Genomic DNA, 21724 nt, shown 5'->3' on the forward strand with positions numbered 1-21724 from the left:
ATACACAATCTCTTCATAGACTTTCGACAGGCATGTGATAGCGTAGAAAGAAGCCAAGTATGGAATGCCATGGCGCAGTTCTCAATACCAAAGAAACTCATTCGGATGACTAAAGTATGTATGGAGGGTGGAATATCAAAAGTACGTGTAAATAATAAACTTTCTGACAGCTTTGAAATCAAGAGTGGACTCAAACAGGGCCATGCGTTATCTCCACTACTTTTTAACCTTGTATTAGAGAAAGCCATGAGGTCGGCCGAAATAAGGACAGAACTGCTATCGGTTCAAGGTCCCAAGTTATTACTAGCTTACTCAGATGACATTGATCTCATTGGAGACTCCATCCTATCCACAAAAGCCATTTTCAACAAGGTGGAAGGAGCAACAAGCGAAGTAGGGCTGAGGATTAATAAAGAAAAGACGAAATATATAAGAATAAATACAACGACACGAACAGACAGGATAGGACAAAATGTGACAGGTGGCAGGTGAGTTGCCTGCCACCTCTTATAACAGAATGACCTAATTACCTTTTGACCCACTTACAACGTGTGGGAGTCATATGTTGCCATAGGGCTATATCCTTAGGAATTTTATCCATCCTTTGGATTTTACGATGTTATCTTTTATATAAGACTTTTATCTGTTTTTTGAAAGGCTTTGACCTTTGTATTTTTTGGTTGGCTCACCATGTTCTTGTAACACAGATGATGCTCTTGTTACAGAGCGAAAACGTTTTGTTCATATGTTTGTAGCCATTTAGGGCTTTTTAAACTAATATACCTTTTATCAAGAAGAAAATTTTTTTATTAAATTTCACTTGTAATTAATGGTATACAGCCAACTACAGGAAGTTTTTCCTTGTGGATCTTCAGTAATAATAATTGACTTATGCTCCTTCTCAAATATGCCCGGAACATTAATAAAAAAATTAATATATTTAAAAATTTCGAAAAACGTCGATTTTTTTCTGCTTTCTTTGCTTATAATTTTAAAACGATTCGTTTTGGAACAAAGTCGTAGAGAAATAAAATAAAGATAATTGAATTTTGTATGATATACGACTGGTCAAAAATGTCTTAACGTATTACCTTTTCTGCAATATAGCAATAAATACAAAATAAGGGGGCAAAATACGCCTGCTGTTATTCAATGTTTTTGACGATATTCTTCTTTAGCGGCGAATCGATTGAGGGTAAAATTGTACATGAACCACGCGCCTGCGCACACTGACAGTATGTAGTTCATTGCTAATCTTTCAAGATAGGTATGTATGTATCTGTAACCGTGCAAATAAGTCATTAAAAGAATATATGAGTGGCTTTAGGAAATGTATTATTTATTATAATTCTTGTGTTTTTGGATTTGTGTTTCCCTGTAGTAAAATAATAAAATATGTAGGCATAACATTTTTACAGTTTGTCGCCGTGTTGTGTAATTATATCCGAAACTTACGTGTCAATTCAAGTGGCTCGATGGCGTAGTTGGCAGAGCGGTGGGACAGAGAACGGAAGCACACGGAAGGTCGCGGGTTCTAATCCTGGACGATTCATACTTTTTTTTATTTTTCGTTATTTTAATAAAAAAAATTTGAAAGTGATAGATAAGAAAGTTAGTTTAATTTTTAAATAAAATACAAATAACCTGTTAAGTATATTTACTTCGTTTAAATTACCTATATAATAGAGGAATATCTTCTTACGTGCGTACAAAGTACACACACATTCTTTTTTAACCACTTTGGTGGCACTTAGAATCTTAGTAATTCGCTTAGGAAATTCTTTGTAACATACTTAAACCGTGTACCGAATTTGCAATCTAAATGTTTTTAAAAAAGTTAAAATTTTTTAAAATCTTTCTGAACAAAAAGTAGACCATTTAGAAGTTGTCTAATTTTTTTACATATATAGAGGTGCTCTACCTATCTAATACACTTTACAAAATTAAAATCGGATTATTTAAGGGGCCTCAGCAATGTTTTAAACTTATAAACAATTTTTTGGCTTATAAACAAATAGCTTTGTTTAATAATAAAAAAATTAATTTTAAGCAATGCAAATAATTAAAACCGGTATAATTTGACTTAAACTTTCAAATGCTTCAGCAGAATTGCTATTTTATTTTTTAATCAAAAGTTACTCGCGTTCAAAAATTACAATTTTTCGAATTTTTGAAAGTTTCACTGCGTTTATCTCGAAAACTATGCATCCTACGAAAAAGCTTAAAAGAACATTTTTTGCTTAGAATTGCCCAAGAAATACAAAAAAATGTTTTATTTTGCGAAAAATCGATATTATGTAATGCCTCAAGTTCTTTGTTTATAACAATCTTATCGACATCCGGATCAACTGTTACCCAAAAAAATCGTGTTCTACGGGTCAAAAAATACATAAAAATCTTGGGTAAGTCCATCTAAATAAAGGAGCCCGTAGCACCCCCTCCTGGCCACAGGACTAATTTGTTTATAAGCCAAAAAATTGTTTATAACTTTAAAACATTGCTGAGGCTGCTTAAACAATCCGATTTCAATTCTGTAAAGTGCATTAGATAGGTGGAGTGCTTCTTTATATGTAAAAAAATTGACAAATCTTTGTATGTTCTAGTATTTGTTGTGCAAGATTTTAAAATATTTTAATTTTTAAAAAAAAAGTTTAGATTGCTAAATCATTATTCAAAATCTAGTCAATTTTAATGAAATTTGATGTACGGTTTTATCACATTACAAAAATTTTCTAAGCGAATTAGGAAGGTTCCAAGTGTAACATAAATGATGGAAAATCATTGAATAAGGACAGGCTTGTTTTGCCCCCTTATTTTATATTTATTGCTATTTTGCAGAAAGGGTGATAAATTAAGACATGTTTAACCAATCGCATCAGATAGAAAATTTAATTATCTTTGTTTTATTCCTATACGACTTTGTTCCAAAATTAATCGTTTTAAAGTTATAAGCAAAAAAAGTAGAAAAAAAAACAAAATTTTTTGAAATTTTTAAATATTTAATTTTTTTTATTAATGTTCCGGGCATATTTGAGAAGGAGCATAAATCAATTATTATTAACGAAGTTATCACCTAACTTTATCCGCAAAAATCTGAATGCCACCTCTCACATTAACCTAAAAACAGATCCTTACTGGTCTATAACTGCATCTGAGCAAGTAACAATGGTTTGAAGTGGGGAAATTTGACAAATGACAAAAAAAATCCTCTTTTTTTAAAATCCTATTCGTGTATGCCTACTTTTAGGGAATCTAAAGAGTTCAATATATTCTCATCTAATCAAGCATCATTTAAATTGCATAATAAAAGAAGTACTTACGTATGGCGTGAATATTTTTAACCACTTCGGCGTTTTGTCGGGCCTATTATACTTTAGACAGAAAGCCATTCCTTCTTCATCGATCTCCCATTGTCGCAGGGAATCCCACTGCAACAATATCACTTGACTTTCCAGCGTCCCGTCCTCTCGACACGCGTGCAATTTGATTCCCATGGTACCGATCGACAGTACCACGTGGCCGTCTTTTCTAGAGTCGCATGCGCAATGCGGGAACACTACCTCGCCGTACCCGGGAAGTTCTCTGGCGAGTTTGAGATATTCGGCGGCACGAGTTTTGTCCTGAAGGGCTTTGAGCTGGTAGAGGCGTTCGCCGGCGTGGATGCAGCCTCTATTTACTTCATCTACTGCCTAAAAAGTATAACAAATTATTTTAGTTAAATATATTTCAAGGAGTCTCAAATCTTGGATGTAAGAGCACTAACATTAGCAGAAATAGGAAGCTATCATAAATTGTTATTGTCAGAGAAATGTAGAATCAGAGGATGAGTTTGATATTCATCAACAGGAGTTTCGTACTTGAAGATCGTGTACAGATTCCATGTTCGTCACAAAGCAAATTACTGAGAAATAACTAGAGTATAATAAACCAGCATTTCTATGTCTGATTGATTTGAAAAAAGCATTTGACAGAGTGGGATTCAAAGATGTAATCCATCTTCTGTATAATAGAGAAGTTCCCCTCGATATCATTAAAACTATTTGAAAACATCTAGGAAACAACAAAATGGAAGTCAGAATAGATGGACTATTTACAGAACCTATATATATAGGCAGGGGGACTCATTGAACACATTCCCTTCAATTGAATCGGGGATGAAATCATCAAAAGCGTCAACCAAGGAAGAGGATACTTACAGAATTCGAATCAAAAAAGTAAAAATACTCTGTTAGGCACACGACGCAATATTGACAGCCCAAGATGAAGCTAGTCTGCAAACGTTAATCCACAGATTTACCATAAGAGCAAAAGAATTCAATATGACAATCTCATCTCAGAACACTAAAAAAATAGTAATCAGCAAAGAACCAATTAAATGTAGAATCAAAACGACTGACAGGATGCCTTAGTAACACTATACCGGGTGGTGAATCGTCAAACGGGCCATAGGAAACTCAATGGAAAATTCCAAACTGTTGAATTCCTGCTTCCCTTATTATTTTACATCAAAAGACATGAGAAACTATTTATAGAGAATTGAAATATCTCACAATAAAACACTGAAAAACGTTTGTTTTCTATACTTCCACAAAATTTATTACAACTATGTTATTACTACAGCTGTTTCGGCAAAGTGCCTTTGTCAAGTGATATATTTTACAATGTGTTTGCCTTTTTAAGTCTTTAACTGAAGAGGTTGAGGAGTGGGGAGCTGTTTGTCTCGAGTTGGTCATTCAGAATTATATCTGTATTTTTCAATTTATTAATTTCCATTTATTCTAAAAGTGATAGCTTAAGGCCTTTATTTTGAATATGTAGAATTTGAAACTCTTCATTGAAAGAATGATTATGATCTAGAAGGTAAAGTGCGTATGTAGAAGTGTCTGTTTTTCTATTGTTGAAAGCCCTTTTGTGTTCTGCTATCCGTTTGTCAAAAGTTCTGCCAGTTTGACCGATGTAAGTTTTCGGACAGTCACCACAAGTTAGTTTGTACACACCACTCTGTAGTTGCTTTCTCTTTCGGCTTTTATTGTTTTTAATATGTTTGCTTAAGTTGTTGTTAGTTCTGAAAGCTGGTGTTATTCCTTTCTTTTTTATGTATCTGGCTATTTTTGTTGTTATTTTGCCAGTATAATATGCCAATAGTAGTGTTACCTTTGTCTGCTTTTGTAAATAGTATGTTATAATCGCCAGATACATAAAAAAGAAAGGAATAACACCAGCTTTCAGAACTAACAACAACTTAAGCAAACATATTAAAAACAATAAAAGCCGAAAGAGAAAGCAACTACAGAGTGGTGTGTACAAACTAACTTGTGGTGACTGTCCGAAAACTTACATCGGTCAAACTGGCAGAACTTTTGACAAACGGATAGCAGAACACAAAAGGGCTTTCAACAATAGAAAAACAGACACTTCTACATACGCACTTTACCTTCTAGATCATAATCATTCTTTCAATGAAGAGTTTCAAATTCTACATATTCAAAATAAAGGCCTTAAGCTATCACTTTTAGAATCAATGGAAATTAATAAATTGAAAAATACAGATATAATTCTGAATGACCAACTCGAGACAAACAGCTCCCCACTCCTCAACCTCTTCAGTTAAAGACTTAAAAAGGCAAACACATTGTAAAATATATCACTTGACAAAGGCAATTTGCCGAAACAGCTGTAGTAATAACATAGTTGTAATAAATTTTGTGGAAGTATAGAAAACAAACGTTTTTCAGTGTTTTATTGTGAGATAAAATGAACTTCCATCAAGTAACGGTCGAATCCATCAATTATTCAAGAATTGAAATATCTATTAAAAATACATGTTACCTTTGTTCCACGAATTAACCACATTCCAAAATTTTACAAAAATGTAATACATTTGCCAGAGTATTATTAATCAAATCGTGAGTGATTTGACCTCTAAAAATCATCCGAACAAGCTGAATTTTACTAAGAACATCAATTTTGGGAGAGCAAAAAGATGCAAAAAAAGTTTGCCACTCCAGGGCTTCCCCCTAAAACCTCCTATAAGAATCGTAAAAAATGGCAAAAATCACGCAATTTTTATTTATTTGACAGCTGTAAAGAAACTGACTTCATTGGCGACAAAATGCAAAAATTGAATATAAAAGCTGCCCTTTTCACCTTTAAAACGCATTTTGATTTTTGTCGATAGGACACTTTCATAAAAAGATATCGAATGTTTACCGTCGCGTCGGCGTCGAGTTGATACACATTTTATTTAAAAAATTGATTTCGAGTGCGTAAATGTGTATTATCTCGACGGTAAAAATTATTGGAGTGTCCGATCGACAAAAATCAAAATGCGTTTTAAAGGTGCAGCTAAAAGGGCAGCTTTCATATTAAATTTTTTGCATTTGGTCGCAAATCAAGTCAGTTTTTATACAGCTGTCAAATAAATAAAAATTGCGTGAATTTGCCATTTTTACGATTCTTATGGGAGGTTTTAGAGGGAAGCCCTGGAGTAGGAGTGGCAAACTTTTTTTGCATCTTTTTGGGCACCCAAAATTGATGTTCTCAGTAAAATTCAGTTTCTTCGTATGATTTTGAGAGGTCAAATCACTCACGATTTGATTAATAATACTCTGGCAAATATATTACATTTTTGTAAAATTTTGGAATGTGGTTAATTCGTGGAACAAATGTAACATGTATTTTTAATAGATATTTCAATTCTCTATAAATAGTTTCTCATGACTTTTCATGTAAAATGATTAGGGAAGCAGGAATTCAACAATTTAGAACTTACCATTGATTTTCCTACGGCCCGTTTGACGATTCACCACCCTGTATGGAGAAACCGACATATTAACACTGAGATGTAGTCAGGAATTTATAAAGCCAGTGTAAGGCCAATAATGACATACGCAGGAACTGGATGCAAGCCGCACAAGACAGAGACAGATGAAAAGAGCTGAGGGAGACCTATGTCCAGCAGTGGACGCGTACGGGTTCATGATGATGATCACCGACCTCGCAATTTTTCATTTAATACTGATTGATAAATAAAGATAATTTAGTTACCTGCCAGAATATGTAGGAAATAGCCTGTGCATCGCTCATTAACGTATATTCCTTATCGACGGAAAACAACCATCTTCTAATGCTTAAACACGTACTTGTGGCGGTACTATAATTCTGTATATATAAATTATGGGGGTATTCATTCGGTTGCAACTTTCTCTCTAATAAAAACAAAAACAAAGTCAATAAAAATAACGCCCAAATAAACATGGATCAAATAAGTAGCTCATTCTAAAATATTGCGTCACCACAGAAATGTTACAGAATGAAGGAACGGCCTTTATCAATACACTTCTTCTTCTTCCTCAGATTTTCCCTAAGGGGGCGCTGTTTCTTATTCCTGTTCGCCACACACTTCTGTGCATCTTCTGTTGGGCCATATGACGCGTCGGACACGCTAAATATGTCAAATTTATGAAAATAATAAATTTATTACCACATGGATAATTTTAACGGTATCTACCATAAAACCTTTTTATAATAATGTGGTAACCTTGTCGGACAAATTTCACGGGGCATATGCGCAGTCGGATGAGCCGAAGATGTCAATTTCCTGGAATTTTTTTATTTATTACCACAGATGTTATTGTTATTTTGTACTGTTTTTTTACATGTGTAATGCATATTGGATCACTTGTCGGACAAAAATAATGGGGCGTTTTGGTACAATTTAAAAAAAAGTAATTTTTATACATTCATATTATATTACGTATTTTTCGGCTCATATTACCCGTATGCGCGCCAATGGTGAAAATTTTGGGTACAGCTCAACGCCATGCCCTTTTAAATGTTGTACTTAGAGTGTGTACCAATTTTCAGCTAAATCGAGTCAAAAATAACCGAGAAAAACTGTTTTAAAATTTTTTTTGATAATACCTCCTCGTCCATAGCCTAAAAGAATTTAAGTTTTCTGTTCTTTGCCCCAACATTTTTGTCATACAATTCCATTTTTTGTTTAAGAATATAATTACTTGTAACCTACTACTTTTGTCGGAAAAATGGTTGTGAAGATAAGGGATGCACGAACCAAGCATAGTTTAAAAGTATAGTTTACTAATAAAAATTAAAGTTTTTCTCCGATTGTCGATTTGCCCCAATATTTTTGTCCGACACTTAGATTTTTTTATTTAGAATATACTTAATTACTTATAACCTCCTACTTTCGTCGGAATTTTTTTTTAATTCGAGAAAAAAACTACAGAACGATGTTTGTCATTGTTCAAGGAGCATGTACACACATTTCCAGATCACAATTTTTCCAAAATTTTCCCTGATGTCGGAAAAATTTTTTGGAAAATTTTGGGTACAGCTCTACATCATGCTCTTTTAAATGTCGTACTTAGTGTGTGTACCAATTTTCAGCTAATTCGATTTAAAAATAACCAAGAAAAACTGTATTAAATTTTTTTTGACAATACCTCCCCGTCGATAGCCTAAAAAAATTAAGTTTTCTGTTCGTTTGCCCCAACATTTTTGTCAGACAATTACTTTTTTTGTTTAAGAATATAATAACTTGTAACCTACTACTTTTGTCGGAAAAATGGTTGTGAAGATAAGGGATGCACGAACCCTGCATAGTTTAAAAGTATAGTTTACTAATAAAAATTAAAGTTTTTCTCCGATTGTCGATTTGCCCCAATATTTTTGTCCGACACTTAGATTTTTTTATTTAGAATATAATTACTTATAACCTCCTATTTTTGTCGGAAAAATGGTTGTAAATAAAAAAAATTCAGGAAATTGACATCTTGGCGCATCCGACTGCGCATATGCCCCGTGAAAATTGTCCGACAAGGTTACCACATTATTGTAAAAAGGTTTTATGGTAGATTCAGTTAAAATTTTCCATGTGGTAATAAATTTATTTTTTTCATAAATTTGACATATTTAGCGTGTCCGACGCGTCATATGACCCAATATTTTTGTCCGACAAAATTGTTTTCGCAGTTTATATGATAAAAACCATTGATTAAAATAAAATGACCAATGTGGTTATAAATTTTTTTCTTGCATAAAAATTGACAACTTCGTCACCGCTTGACAGATAAACGCCTCACTACCATAATGCGCCAAGCTCCAAATTTGTCCGACTCCACCCAAATAACAAGTACAAACGTTTCAACGGTGTGGTCATAAATAATAATTTTATATGTGGGCCCAAGACCTATAATGCTGTATAACCTTTTCATCCCCTAGAGTGTTTCCAACTCTTCCTACAGCTTTGCAGACGATCTTTCCTTAGCAGTAGCTGCAGCCCTCTTTAATTTCCTCTTTGCTACCTTATATGTATCCTTATCTTCAAAGATAAACAACCCAAGGGTGATGCGGAGTGATTTTGTAGATCAGAGGTTCTCAATCTGTGGTACATGTACCACTGGTGGTACTTTTCATTATTTGAGTTGGTACACAAAACGCAAAAACAGCTAAAATCAGCACCACTATTATAGTTAATTAGATCACTTAGCTAGATAGGTATTTCAGTTAGGTGGTACCAAAAATAATAAAAATTATTTCGTGGTACATGACTCAAAAAGATTGAGTACCGCTGTTGTAGATTAATACGCAAGGAGGATAGGCACAGCAAATTGATAAAAGTTGGCAACTGATAGGAACTACTCATAATAACGTCAAGGTTCCACTAGAGTTGTAGTACCACTGATTCCGCAGTGAAAATCGAAACTATAAAATAAACCTATTTTAAACTAAAATTTTGGTTAATTTCCAGTACAAATACTCCATTGTATTAAGATGTCTATTGTAAAATAACATAATCTCTATAATTTAGTTACTTACCAAAGTTATATTCGACTATTTCAAATAAATAAAAATAACATGAAACTTTTTTGCTCATTCCAATTTTTCTAATTACTGCATCATATACTTCATCGGCATTTGAAGTCTTTTTTAGGGATACTGTTACGACTTCCCTATCGGGTAATAATACCTACAAAAATAACAAGTTCAATTTTCAATTTCAAAAAAATTATACAGTAATATCCGTACAAAAATAATACAAATACAGTAAGATTCTCGGTGGTACTAGATGAAGCAATAAAGAAAGCTAAGAGAAGAATGAGAAAACTAACATTAGGATACTGGTAAATGAAACAGACTCTAACTAACAGAGCTACTATTTGCAGACAACATGGTATTAATAGCAGAAAACAGAGAAGACCTACAGAACAATCTTGAAATCCTAGAAGAAGAACTATCAAACATAAATATGAAAATACATACATACAGAGAAAACAAAAACAATGACAATTTCAAATAAGAGGAAGACACACACAATAGAAGAAGAAGAAGGAGTAATAATTGAATCAAATGGTAAACAAGACATGGAAATAAACGAAGGAAATAAATAAATATATATGTCATCTGGAAGGATATACATACTTTAAGATCGACTGGACTCGTACTGTTTTCATCATCTTGGTCAGTTAGGAACTCTTGCATGATATCAGACTCAGCTATAACTCTTACGGCACAAACTCTCTCCAAATACTGCTCTAAGCCACGACGACGAGCATCTAGTTGTTGCTCGCTCATGGTGAAGGGCCATTTTCCTGGTAGTTTGGGAAACGTAAAACCTGTAAGTGGAAAAATAACATAATTCATATAATTATTTTTTATTCTGCAAGCTTTAGCTTGTTACAATTGGTCTTGTTCTTCTTCAGCTATTCTCGACCTTTTCGATATAGTGTAGCATTTTATTTTTCTTGAATTTTGATTAGACCTGTACTCAGCCGCATTATTTCTTGAGTTTTTATATCATTGAGTTGTGACGGAACCGAAAAGCTTTTATTGATTTAACGGGTTTACCAAAATATTTTTGATGTATGTATGTAGTAGTATGTATATATTTTTAGAGTATTGAATAAATACATTTTTTTAAGTCTACTATATTTTACAGCATATGGGTGTAAACATGTCAGCTTTAACAGTGTTGCTTATTTAATCTTCTGATAAGTTTTTTAAGATTTATAGTCATTTACAAGTCTCAGGACAAGACTGATTCGCGCTCTATGATTTTGCAGTTCATAGAATTCAGTATTTCATGTTTTCTTTGTGTGAAACTGTTATCTAATTGATAGCTATCTGTTATCCACCTATTATTTTTCTCTGCTAGTCATATACTTACCCCATCATAATAAAACTTCCGGCTCTGAGCAAGGATGCCTTAGTATCTTTCTTGAATACGATCGGATAATTACCACCTAAAGGTACCACGTAAGGATAATTATCGTATTGATCTTCTCTTTTTAGCCCTTACGACTTTTCTGACATTCGGTTATACTTAAATGGCACCCCACGTTGGGCGCCACTTAAAGGCTTTTAAATGCCTCATTGCTCAGAGTCAGGAGCTCTATTAGGGGGGTGAGAATATGATTAATAGAAAAATACTAGATAAATGACAGATAGGTAACAATTAGATAACAGTACAAATACCTTTGCCACATCGATTGTAAATATAATCACAGGTTCTGAGATGTTTACTGTTTGTTTTATGATGTATGTTATATATTTTTTGTCACAGACGATACCATGGGCGCCCATACCCATGGGCAGGGGGGGCTAGTTTTTGAGTACCTTAAACTATATATGGTTATCCAAAGTATACCAAATATAATGTGCAACATCTTCATGTTTGCCCCACCCTAAAAATTTTTATATGGGCGCCTGTGGACGATACGACTAGGTACTATAGATACATTCTACAAATGAAGAAAAAATACTAGGAAATAGGAACAAAAATTTTATATTTACCTAAAAATTCCTTTTTGAGATCATTATGCAATTTTGCAAACTCTCTGTATCGCCTAGAACAAAGATGACGCCCCGCCATGTATATATTAAACGAGACGTATCGTTCTCCGCTTCGTTCATTATGGTGATAATCGGGAATACTTATTGGTAAAGATCTTTTTTCGCTATAATCATAATATACTTGGTTATCGTCTGTAGGTTCCAAACGTTCAGCCTCCTAAAAACCAGAAAAAACAATTTATTTTTAAATTTGCTGCGATCTACATCGTTTTTTAATAAATACCATGGTTATAGTTCAGCTCAACACGCCTTAAAGGCTTAGACTGCCAGCATTGTTATTACCCTTAGCTATTCTTTTTATGACTTCTTGGTTCTCTTCATTTCTGTATGTTAGTTTTACGTATAAGTAATGGAATTGCCCATCATCGTCATCATTCTCTTTGCCTTACCCTATGCGGGGTCGGCTTTCCTAATTGCATTTCTCCATACAATTCTATCTTAGGTCATATCAATATTAATCCCCTTTGCCAACATGTCCTGCCTAATCATCTTCCCCCACGTCTTCTTTGGTCTTCCTCTTCTACTCCTTCCAGGAATCTGCACTTCAGCAATTCTTCGTATTGGGTGATTAGCGTCTCAACGTTGAACATGACCAAACCATCTCAACCTATGCTCTTTCATTTTGGCATCAATTGGTGCCACACCTAGACTGCCCCTAATACACTTATTTTTAATTTTATCCTTTTTTGTCACTCCACTCATCCATCTAAGCATTCTCATTTCCGCCACATGCGTTCGTTGTTCCTCTTTCCTTTTCACTGCCCAACATTCAATTGCGTACATCATAGCCGGTCTTATGGCTGTTTTATAGAATTTTCCCTTTAACTTCATTGGAATTTTGCTGTCACATAGCACACCACTCGCTTCCTTCCACTTCATCCATCCAGCCCTAATTCTACTGCATGCATCTCCATCTATTTCTCCATTACTCTGTAATACCGATCCCAGGTACTTAAAACTATTGCTTTTTACAATCAGTTCACCATCCAAAGATACCATTTTATTTGTAGTAACTCCATCTTTAAATAAACATTGCAAATACTCTGTCTTTGTCCTACTAAGTTTTAAACCTTTTTCCTCCAGAGCTTGTCTCCACTCTTCCAGTTTTTGTTCTAAGTCTCTTTCACTATTTCCTACTAACACGACATCATCAGCATATATTAGGCACCATGGAATGTTACCCTGTACTTTCGCTGTTATCTGGTCCAAAACTAATGAGAATACATACGGACTAAGCACCGAGCCTTGGTGCAATCCTACTTTCACATGAAATTTATCAGTCTCTCCCACATCTGTCCTAACACTAGTCGTTACTCCCTCATATATATCCCTCAGAATCTTTACATATTCACCAGGGACTCCTTTCTTATTAAGTGCCCACCACAGAATCTCTCGAGGAACTCTTATCATATGCTTTCTCAAGATAAATGAATGCCATGTATTCCAAGTAATGGAATTGCCCAATAGTTTGAAAATTATAATCCTTAATTGGGTAAATATAAGTAGTAAGTTCGTGTAACCTTCTGGCTAAGGTCTAAGTTGTTTTTGTTAGCATCTAGATGGAATCACAGAGAACCCTACGATCTGACAGGGCGACTGTGAGCGATCCAGAACCTTCCATGGATGAGCCACAGTGACACTCCCATCTTACAACGATGTGCAAAGGAGGAAGGTCCAGTAGAACCTCCATAGCTGCTTTTGATGTGCCCCTCAGTCCCTATGATTCGAAGCAAACAAGTCTTTGCACCTTACTCAGTTTGAAGAAGGCACTTTTTTGCTTCTAGAATCATCATTTTTGATCACCATACCACTGATTCATATGTACTTGTTGGTTTTACCGCCATATTATGAATCCTGCATTACATGACTGGTTTTAAACCTCATAGTTATACTTCCATAGGTGCGTCTGGTTACCATTAACGTAGTCACCGCTCTCTTGATTTATTTGCTGATTCCATGTGAGCCTCGAATCTAATATTAGCGCAAGGTAATTTAATTCACTCATCAGATTCAGGTTGGCACCATTCGGGCTTAGAAGACCTAATCCTCTAAACTCTAAAGGATTTTGGACTTCTGGTGGATGTTACATTTTAAATTCATTCTGTAACCACAGTCACAGTTGGCTAAGATAACCAGGTCAGCCGCGTAGCCTGGGGTATGATGTATGTCGTTGCTAAGTCTAACTATCAGCGCATCCATGACCGTTTCCACAAGAAAGAAGATAAAACTCCCCCTGTTGACAACCTCTGGCTACCTGTACTGACACTTTATGCCCAGTAACGTTGTGTATATCACACTGCTCCTCAGAATGTAGTCTGTGGCTTATTTCATCCATTCCTTTTAGATGAATCGTCCTTGTGATTACCTGGTAGGAGGAAGTCACAAGGGAGGTGTTGTCGAATGCTCCCCTATATCTAAAAATACATCTAGCGTCATTTCTTGGTTTTTCAGAACGTACTCCACCGTTTGTAGGAGATGGTTCAATGCCGTTTCTGTAAAAAATCCTGCTATACGCATCTTGTCCCCGATGTTTCGGATGTCTAACTAATGCATTCTTCCTAATGTGCTCAGGGACTTTTTCCTAATCGGTTCTGCCAGATTTGAGTAAAAAACCTGACCTTATGAGCCTCCATGCTTTTGGTATGTACTCCAGTCTTAAGATAGCCCGTAGTATCATACATATTTTTTTGTACAGCATACTGGATACAGAAGTTCGGAGCCTTAAGAGCAAAGAGACTGGATATAATAGAAGTTTAGACGTTCTCTTTGCAATATATAAAACGTTGGGGTAAACGTTGTTAAATTTTCATTGAGTAAATACATACTCACGAGGCGCGAAAAACTTGAATTGGAATAGCTCTACGGATTTTGTCTTGACACTAACATTAAACACTGAATGAAGACCAACGAACTGTCAATACTGATGGAATGGCCCCGTCCCATTCAAACAGTGAAGCGAGATTGGCGCCAAGATACAAGAGAGAGGTCCTAGAGAGACAGAGAATTTGTCAGGTAAAATTTGCTATAACTACCACCAGAGTTGCCAGATGTGACTTTATAAAATCCCCACTTAGAAACTGAAATTCCCGCAAATCACCCAAATTTAAATTTTTGTCGCATTTTAATAAATTAGTACTCAAATGTAGAAAACAGTCATCATCCAGCCTCAAAAGTCCACTGCTGAACATAGGCCTCCTCCCCTCGTTTCCAACCCCATCTATCCTGCGCCGCCCTCATCCAGTTTTTATTTACCTTTCTTAAGTCGTCAGTCCATCTTGTAGGCGGTCGACCGACGCTTCTCTTGTCTTCTCTTGGCCTCCATTCCAATAACCTCTTCGTCCATCGCCCATCTGTCATTCTGGCTACGTGTCCTGCCCATCTCCACTTCAACCTGGCTATCCTCTCGATGACGTCAGTCACCTTTGTTCTTCTCCTGATTTCTTCGTTTCTGATTTTGTCTCGCAGAGTTATTCCTAACATTGACCGCTCCATTCTTCTCTGCGTGACTCTTAGTTTGGTAGCCGAGGCTTTAGTTAAGGTAAGTGTTTCTGATCCGTACGTCAAGACTGGGAGGACGCACTGATCGAATACCTTTCTCTTTAGACATGTGGGTAACTCACTTTTAAAAGTTTCTCTCAGTTTTCCAAATGCTGCCCACCCAAGACCGATTCTTCTCTTCAGCTCATGAGTCTGGTTATCCCTGCCAATCGTAATTTCATGTCCCAGGTATTTATATCTATCTACGAGTTCTATTTCCTTCCCACCAATACTGATGTTCTGGTTGGGTACCAAATTTGTCATTATTTTTGTTTTTGAGATGTTTGTATTTAAACCAACATTTTCTGTAGCTACAACGAGTTCTTGTACCATCTCTCTTGCCATACCTAGATCCTCAGCTACTATGACTATATCATCGGCGAAACGTAAGTTGTTTAGGTATTCTCCATCTATTTTTATTCCCTTTGTCATCCAATCCAAACTCTTGAAAGCATGTTCTAAGACCGTATTAAAAAGTTTAGGTGACATTGGGTCTCCTTGTCTAACCCCCCGTTCTATTTTTATGCGATTACTGTTAGTATGTAAGTTGACAGTGGTTGTTGCCTGTAAGTATATTTTGTGTAATAATTTTGTATACCTATAATCTAGCCTGCATTCTTTAAGCGCCTGTAATATTTTGCTAAGTTCAACTGTATCAAAGGCTTTATGAAAATCGATAAAAACTAGAACTAGGGGTTTATTGTATTCCACTACTTTCTCTATCAGGATTTTTATACTTTGTAGATGGTCATTTGTTCCGTAATTTTTTCGGAATCCTGCCTGTTCTCTTGGTTGATAAGTCTCTAACTTTCTTTCCATTCTCTTAACTATTATTCGCGTAAATAACTTATATAGTAGAAAACAGTAAACCAAAATTATACTACTTATCAACAGAGGGCCCTGAAAGTAATTCATAGGTCCTATCTTCTTCGATTATATGAGAGTATAATATACAGTTCTATGTGTACATTCGCAAATGTAATTTCCCATGACCCCTTAAAATTTTCCATAATTTTTCCCCCAAAAAATCTTTCAACCATTTCTGCTTGGAGAAGTTCCCCTATACGCTTTCAAATTACCCCAAAATTGTGGGGAAATACCCCAATCTGGCAACCCTGACGTACCTGACTAGCACTATCAATTTGTTTGTTTAGGAAAGATGGCGATTATCTTCCCTCCTTTACCTGATTATCTTCTATCTCATCCTGGCCCCATTAAACTCACTTCATGGCGATTCCATCAGTATTGACAGTTCATTACTGAATACTCACCAATCTGAGACAAGAAACAATATATGACGAGACTATCCATCGTTTTGATTACACTTTCTATTTTAAGAATAGTCTTATTAGGATTTTGGACAATATTGTTCTTACCTGTTGCGTGACGGATATGACAGTTAAGGTTAATACATCTCCTCCTGATTTTATAAGATCAACGACTTGTTTATGGGTTGCACCTTCCACATTAACACCATTGCTGCAATAAAATAAAATAAATAAATAATCAAATCAATTTTGACTGAAATAATGAAGGAATGATTAAATAATCCATTCTACATGGCATGTAAAGTACTTAAATAATGTAATGGTTTATGAAAATAAAAAAGACCAAATATATGAAAACAAAAAAAAAGAAATATATGTATAAACAAACATACATTTGGGAGATGTACCGATAGAAAGAGTTGATATATACAAATACCTGGTAAACAGGATTTCAGAAAATAATGATCACAGAAACAAGGGCCAGGATAGAAATAGCAAGAAATGCGTTTATAAAAATTAAAACAATTCTCTGCAACAAAGACCTTAGATTAGAACTGAGAGTAAGAGCTTTGAGATGCTATGTGATGCTATAAGAACACATAAATAAGCTAGTCATTTGAAACGTGGTGTTACAGAAGGATGTTTAGAATAGCATGGACACAGAAGAAAACGAACACGGAAGTATTGCGAGAAATAAGCAAAGAATATGAAATAATAAATACAATAAAAATAAGAAAGTTCAATATCAAAGGTGCCATGGTTGAAAATTTTAAAGGACTGGTTTAAATGCAGTTGAATAGAATTCTTCAGAGCAGCGGTATGTAAAGGTAGTGATGATATCGTCACTGATTTACAAAAAGGTGCCAAGTGACATTTTATTCAAAAGAGGGGTTATGTGCAAAAATGATAGGTACGAAGGTTCTACCTATTTTGTAAAAAGGGGTGAAGTGTATTACTTATTGTTATTGAGATAAGTTGAGTTGAGTCTCATAATTTTCTGGTGCCAAGTAACATTTTTTTTAAACTGGTTGTGTAAAAAATGAGCTAAGTTCCACTTAGTAAAAATATAAAAATGTTACTTGGCCCCTTTTTGCAAATCAGCGACGATATAAAACCTACGATTGGGAGACGGTACATAAATAAGAAAAGATTTTAATAACAAAATGATCAACATAAATGATAAATTTCAATTGTGTTCAAAAAACCAATGTCAGCATACATAGCAAATATAAACATTTCGCTATAACAATAAAAACATACAAAAAAATATTTAAAACCTTGGACCGCTAAAATAAACAAAGTCAAAGGATTGATATGATAACGTATGGAAAATAGTAGTATTAAAAGTCAAATGAGCAATCTGTAAAAGCCATATTATAAAGAAATTAGGCTTTGTTTTGTTGATGATATTGGTATTCAAAACCAATCATCATTTAGGAACATAAAAGTAATTCACTTAGAAAATCCATTTAGACGACAAACTGAAGTGAGTTTTTTCATTCGCTAATGGATAACATTGTTCTGAAACGATAAATCTCTAAAGTAAACGAAAAAAAATCGATTACAAAAAGGGAGTTAACACTACAGAATGGAACTAATAAAAAGGAACGATTCAGTCCAGCTCTAACAATACCCTCTCAACTCATTATTTGGGCACTTCTTTGGGAACTCCAAAAGTGCCGAGGTTTGAGTTTGCGAGTACAACATTTTTAACATCTAACAACAAAAGCAAACAACAGAAATATACAGAAGCATTGTTTAGGCAATACGTAAAGTATCCTTAACAATAGTAACCTATACTTATTGTACGGTTATAGAGTATATTCCCATAGGTAAGCTGGTTAAGAGTAGATAACGATTTTTCATATGTAATTTAAAGTATTATCTGCATAAATGGCACAAAGAATATTTGCTACGAGAGGTATATGGTTCAAAATGCATACAGTATCACGACTAATAAGTTATGTTCACATACATGTAGAGTACTTACAGTTTTATTCCTTGATGACGTGTCACATCAGAGCTCTGATTGAATTCCATAATCCATTTGGTTCATTTGTAAGGCACTCACTAATACGCTAAATAAATCATCGTCGATAATACTGAGCAGATTGAATTATCTGAGCGGTATAAAACGATAGCAAAAAAAGCCGGTAAAATGCGGCCTTTTTACGAATAGCGGGAGCGTCGATAGATTAGAGATGATTCTCGTTAGGAAGCTTTTGACGATCTGCCCCGGCGAGGGGTTCAAATGCGAGTCTCAACAATAACCTGGAGTTTCCAGAAAGGTTACATAAATACTACTTGAATTTTAAGTAATCAGTAGTACAGGGGCGTAACTAATTATTTTAGTGAGCCGTGTATAATATATTTATTGTACATATTGCCGGGGGCGACAGGCGAGAGAGATGGCCTATATCACCTCGAAGAGAGGGGATTGGCAAAGATGTGCACAACGATAAGAAATGTTTGAAGAAATTAGAGTTTATATACACAAGGGGTAACAACGATAAAATGGAGGAAACGATAAGTTTTCCCCCTAGGGATAGATTTTAATCTTCCAGGGGAATCACAGCGATTTTCGTAATACCACGAAGAAAATCACCGTGAGTAGTGTGAATCTTGACAGTACGAACTAGACCATCCTTACCAGGCAATACATCTATTACCCTGGCAGTTGGCCATAAGAGTGGAGGAGTACCATCCTCCTTCAACAGAACCAAATCCCCGATCTTGACAGGGTCAGTAGGGTCGGTCCATTTATTTCTTTGCTGCAGGAGGCAAAGATAGTCTTTTTTCCACAATTTCCAAAATTGCTGTTGAATTTTACTAATACGCTGAAAAAGATTCAACCTATTTTCAGGTATCTCTGAAACACTTGGTTCAGGGGGCGCGGTTAAACTTCTTTGAACTAGGAAGTGAGCTGGAGATAGGAAAGCGAAGTCATTGGCGTCAGACGACATCCTAGTGATGGGTCTCGAATTTAGAATAGCCTCGATTTGGCATAATACTGTGTTAAACACTTCAAAGGTGAAGTGGGAATTTCCTATAATTCGATAGAGGTGATACTTCACACTCTTTATTCCTACCTCATGGAGGCCGAATTGATGGGGGTTGCGGGGAACACCCATCTTGAAAGTTATGGAGTTTTGAGTACAGAATTCCTTAATCTGTTCCGAATTATTTTGATTTAAGAAAAAATCATAGAATTCGCGCATTTCATTTTTTGCCCCATGGAAATTTGTGGCATTGTCGCTCCAAATAATACTGGGCGTGGATCTTCTGGCAATAAACCTTTTCAGAGTAAGAATATAGGCTTCTGCGCTTAATCCTGTGACGAGTTCGATATGAACACATTTAGTGCTCATGCAAATGAAATAGGCTACGTATGCTTTGTAAAGCGGTGCCTTCCTCAAATGTGAGGACTTAATTAAGAAGAACCCCCCATAGTCCACTGAGACGACTTGGAAGGGTCTAGTGGGGAGTACACGATCGGGATGCATATCTGCCATCTGTTGAACAGAATTGGGTGTCATGAATCGGAAACAGTTTACACACTTACGAATTAAGCGTTTAATCTGTCTTAATCCGTCAATTGGCCAGTACTTCATTTTGACATACGAAAGTACTGTTTGCGCGCCTGAATGTAATAACTTATGATGAGCTTGAGTCAAGATTAGTTCTACAACTCGACATTTAGAAGGAAGTAGAATGGGGTGTTTTTGATTATACGATATGGGGGCGTGTCGGAGACGTCCTCCCACACGAATCAGCCCATCATTATGTTGTAGGAAGGGGTTGAGTTTACGAATGGCTTTATTGGTCACGAGTTTAGCATTTTTCAATTCAAGAATCTCTTTTTTAAAGTAGATACTTTGGATATACCTGATGATCGCGTGATCAGCGATCTCCATTTCGGGTGGCGTCAATATATCCGTATCTCGTGGAGAGTTATTTATTTTCTTTTTAATATTACTGATGAATCTAAAAAGATAAGCGACGATTCTTTGAATTTTACGAAAAGAAGAAGATTTAGCGAATAGATTTTCAAAGGTGTCGTTGAGTTCGTGATTTGTTGCTATGTTTGAGACAACTAACTTCCTTAATTCAGGAAGATCATCCTGAAAATGAGGAATTTGATGAAGAGAAAAATCGATGGGATTGTCTCTAATAAAGCTAGGTCCGCATAACCAGTCTTCGGTGGTCTGGGGATTATCAAAGACATTTATCCCTCTGGAAGCGGGGTCAGCGATGTTTTCGTGACTTCTGACGAAATGGAAATCACAAGGAAAAGTTTCCAACAAGGAATTGACCTTTTGAATTCTGTTTTGTACAAAAATGTTCCAAATGTGTTTTTTAGAAAGTATCCAAGACAAGGCAATTGTAGAGTCAGCAAAGAGATGAGATGAAGATATACTCAAATTTTTCTTGAAGATGTGAAAAAGTCTATGAGCCAGAGTGACTCCCAACACTATTCCACAAAGTTCCAATTTGGGGATGGTGAGTTTATTTTTTAGCGGAGAAATTTTGTTTTTAGAAGCGATAAGCCGCGACGATACAGAAAAGTCTGAGTATGTCGCTTTGAGATACACACAAGTGCTGTATATTTTTTCCGATGCGTCGGTGAAAATAATTAATTGAACATCAACAACTTTCTTTTGTAAAAGTAAGCATCGAGGTACCTTGACCTCTTCTATAGTTTTGAATGTCGATAAGAGGTTTTGCCAATTTTTCATAATGATGGGTGAGTCAATGGGTTGATCCCAGTCCAATTTCTGGGACCATATTTCCTGTATCAAGAGCTTAGCGTTCACAAGGACAGGGGATAACCATCCTAGCGGGTCATACAAAGTAGCAATGTAGGAGAGAATAGTACGTTTAGTAACAACATTAGCCAATTTGAAGATAGGAGTTTTAAACGAAAAGTGGTCGCGTTCTGAATCCCAGAATATGCCTAAGACTTTATCAGATCCCGTGAAGTTAAGACTGACTTCAGAGACGGGATTTAAATTGTGTTGAGACAGAAATTCTGAAGAACTGCAGTT

The 21724-nt window shown here is 35.5% G+C and overlaps 1 protein-coding gene across 4 annotated transcripts in view; it reads right to left on the bottom strand.

The window, feature by feature from the left end:
• LOC126879880 (sorting nexin-27) overlaps positions 1–21724 on the bottom strand; it is a 107953-nt gene that overhangs the window by 25051 nt on the left and 61178 nt on the right. For 3 of the 4 annotated variants that reach the window (XM_050643208.1, XM_050643209.1, XM_050643211.1), the window contains exons 2-7: positions 16788–16890; positions 11815–12031; positions 10444–10637; positions 9841–9991; positions 7048–7208; positions 3321–3689 (exon numbers count right to left, since the gene is read on the bottom strand). In XM_050643208.1, coding sequence (XP_050499165.1) covers positions 3321–3689; positions 7048–7208; positions 9841–9991; positions 10444–10637; positions 11815–12031; positions 16788–16890 — 1195 coding nt within the window. Of the gene's footprint in view, positions 1–3320; positions 3690–7047; positions 7209–9840; positions 9992–10443; positions 10638–11814; positions 12032–16787; positions 16891–18669; positions 18797–21724 lie in introns of those variants that run through there. The other variant, XM_050643210.1, reaches the window with a different exon arrangement.

The sequence above is a fragment of the Diabrotica virgifera genome, chromosome 2, assembly GCF_917563875.1.
Source record: "Diabrotica virgifera virgifera chromosome 2, PGI_DIABVI_V3a".
Classification (NCBI taxonomy): domain Eukaryota; kingdom Metazoa; phylum Arthropoda; class Insecta; order Coleoptera; family Chrysomelidae; genus Diabrotica; species Diabrotica virgifera.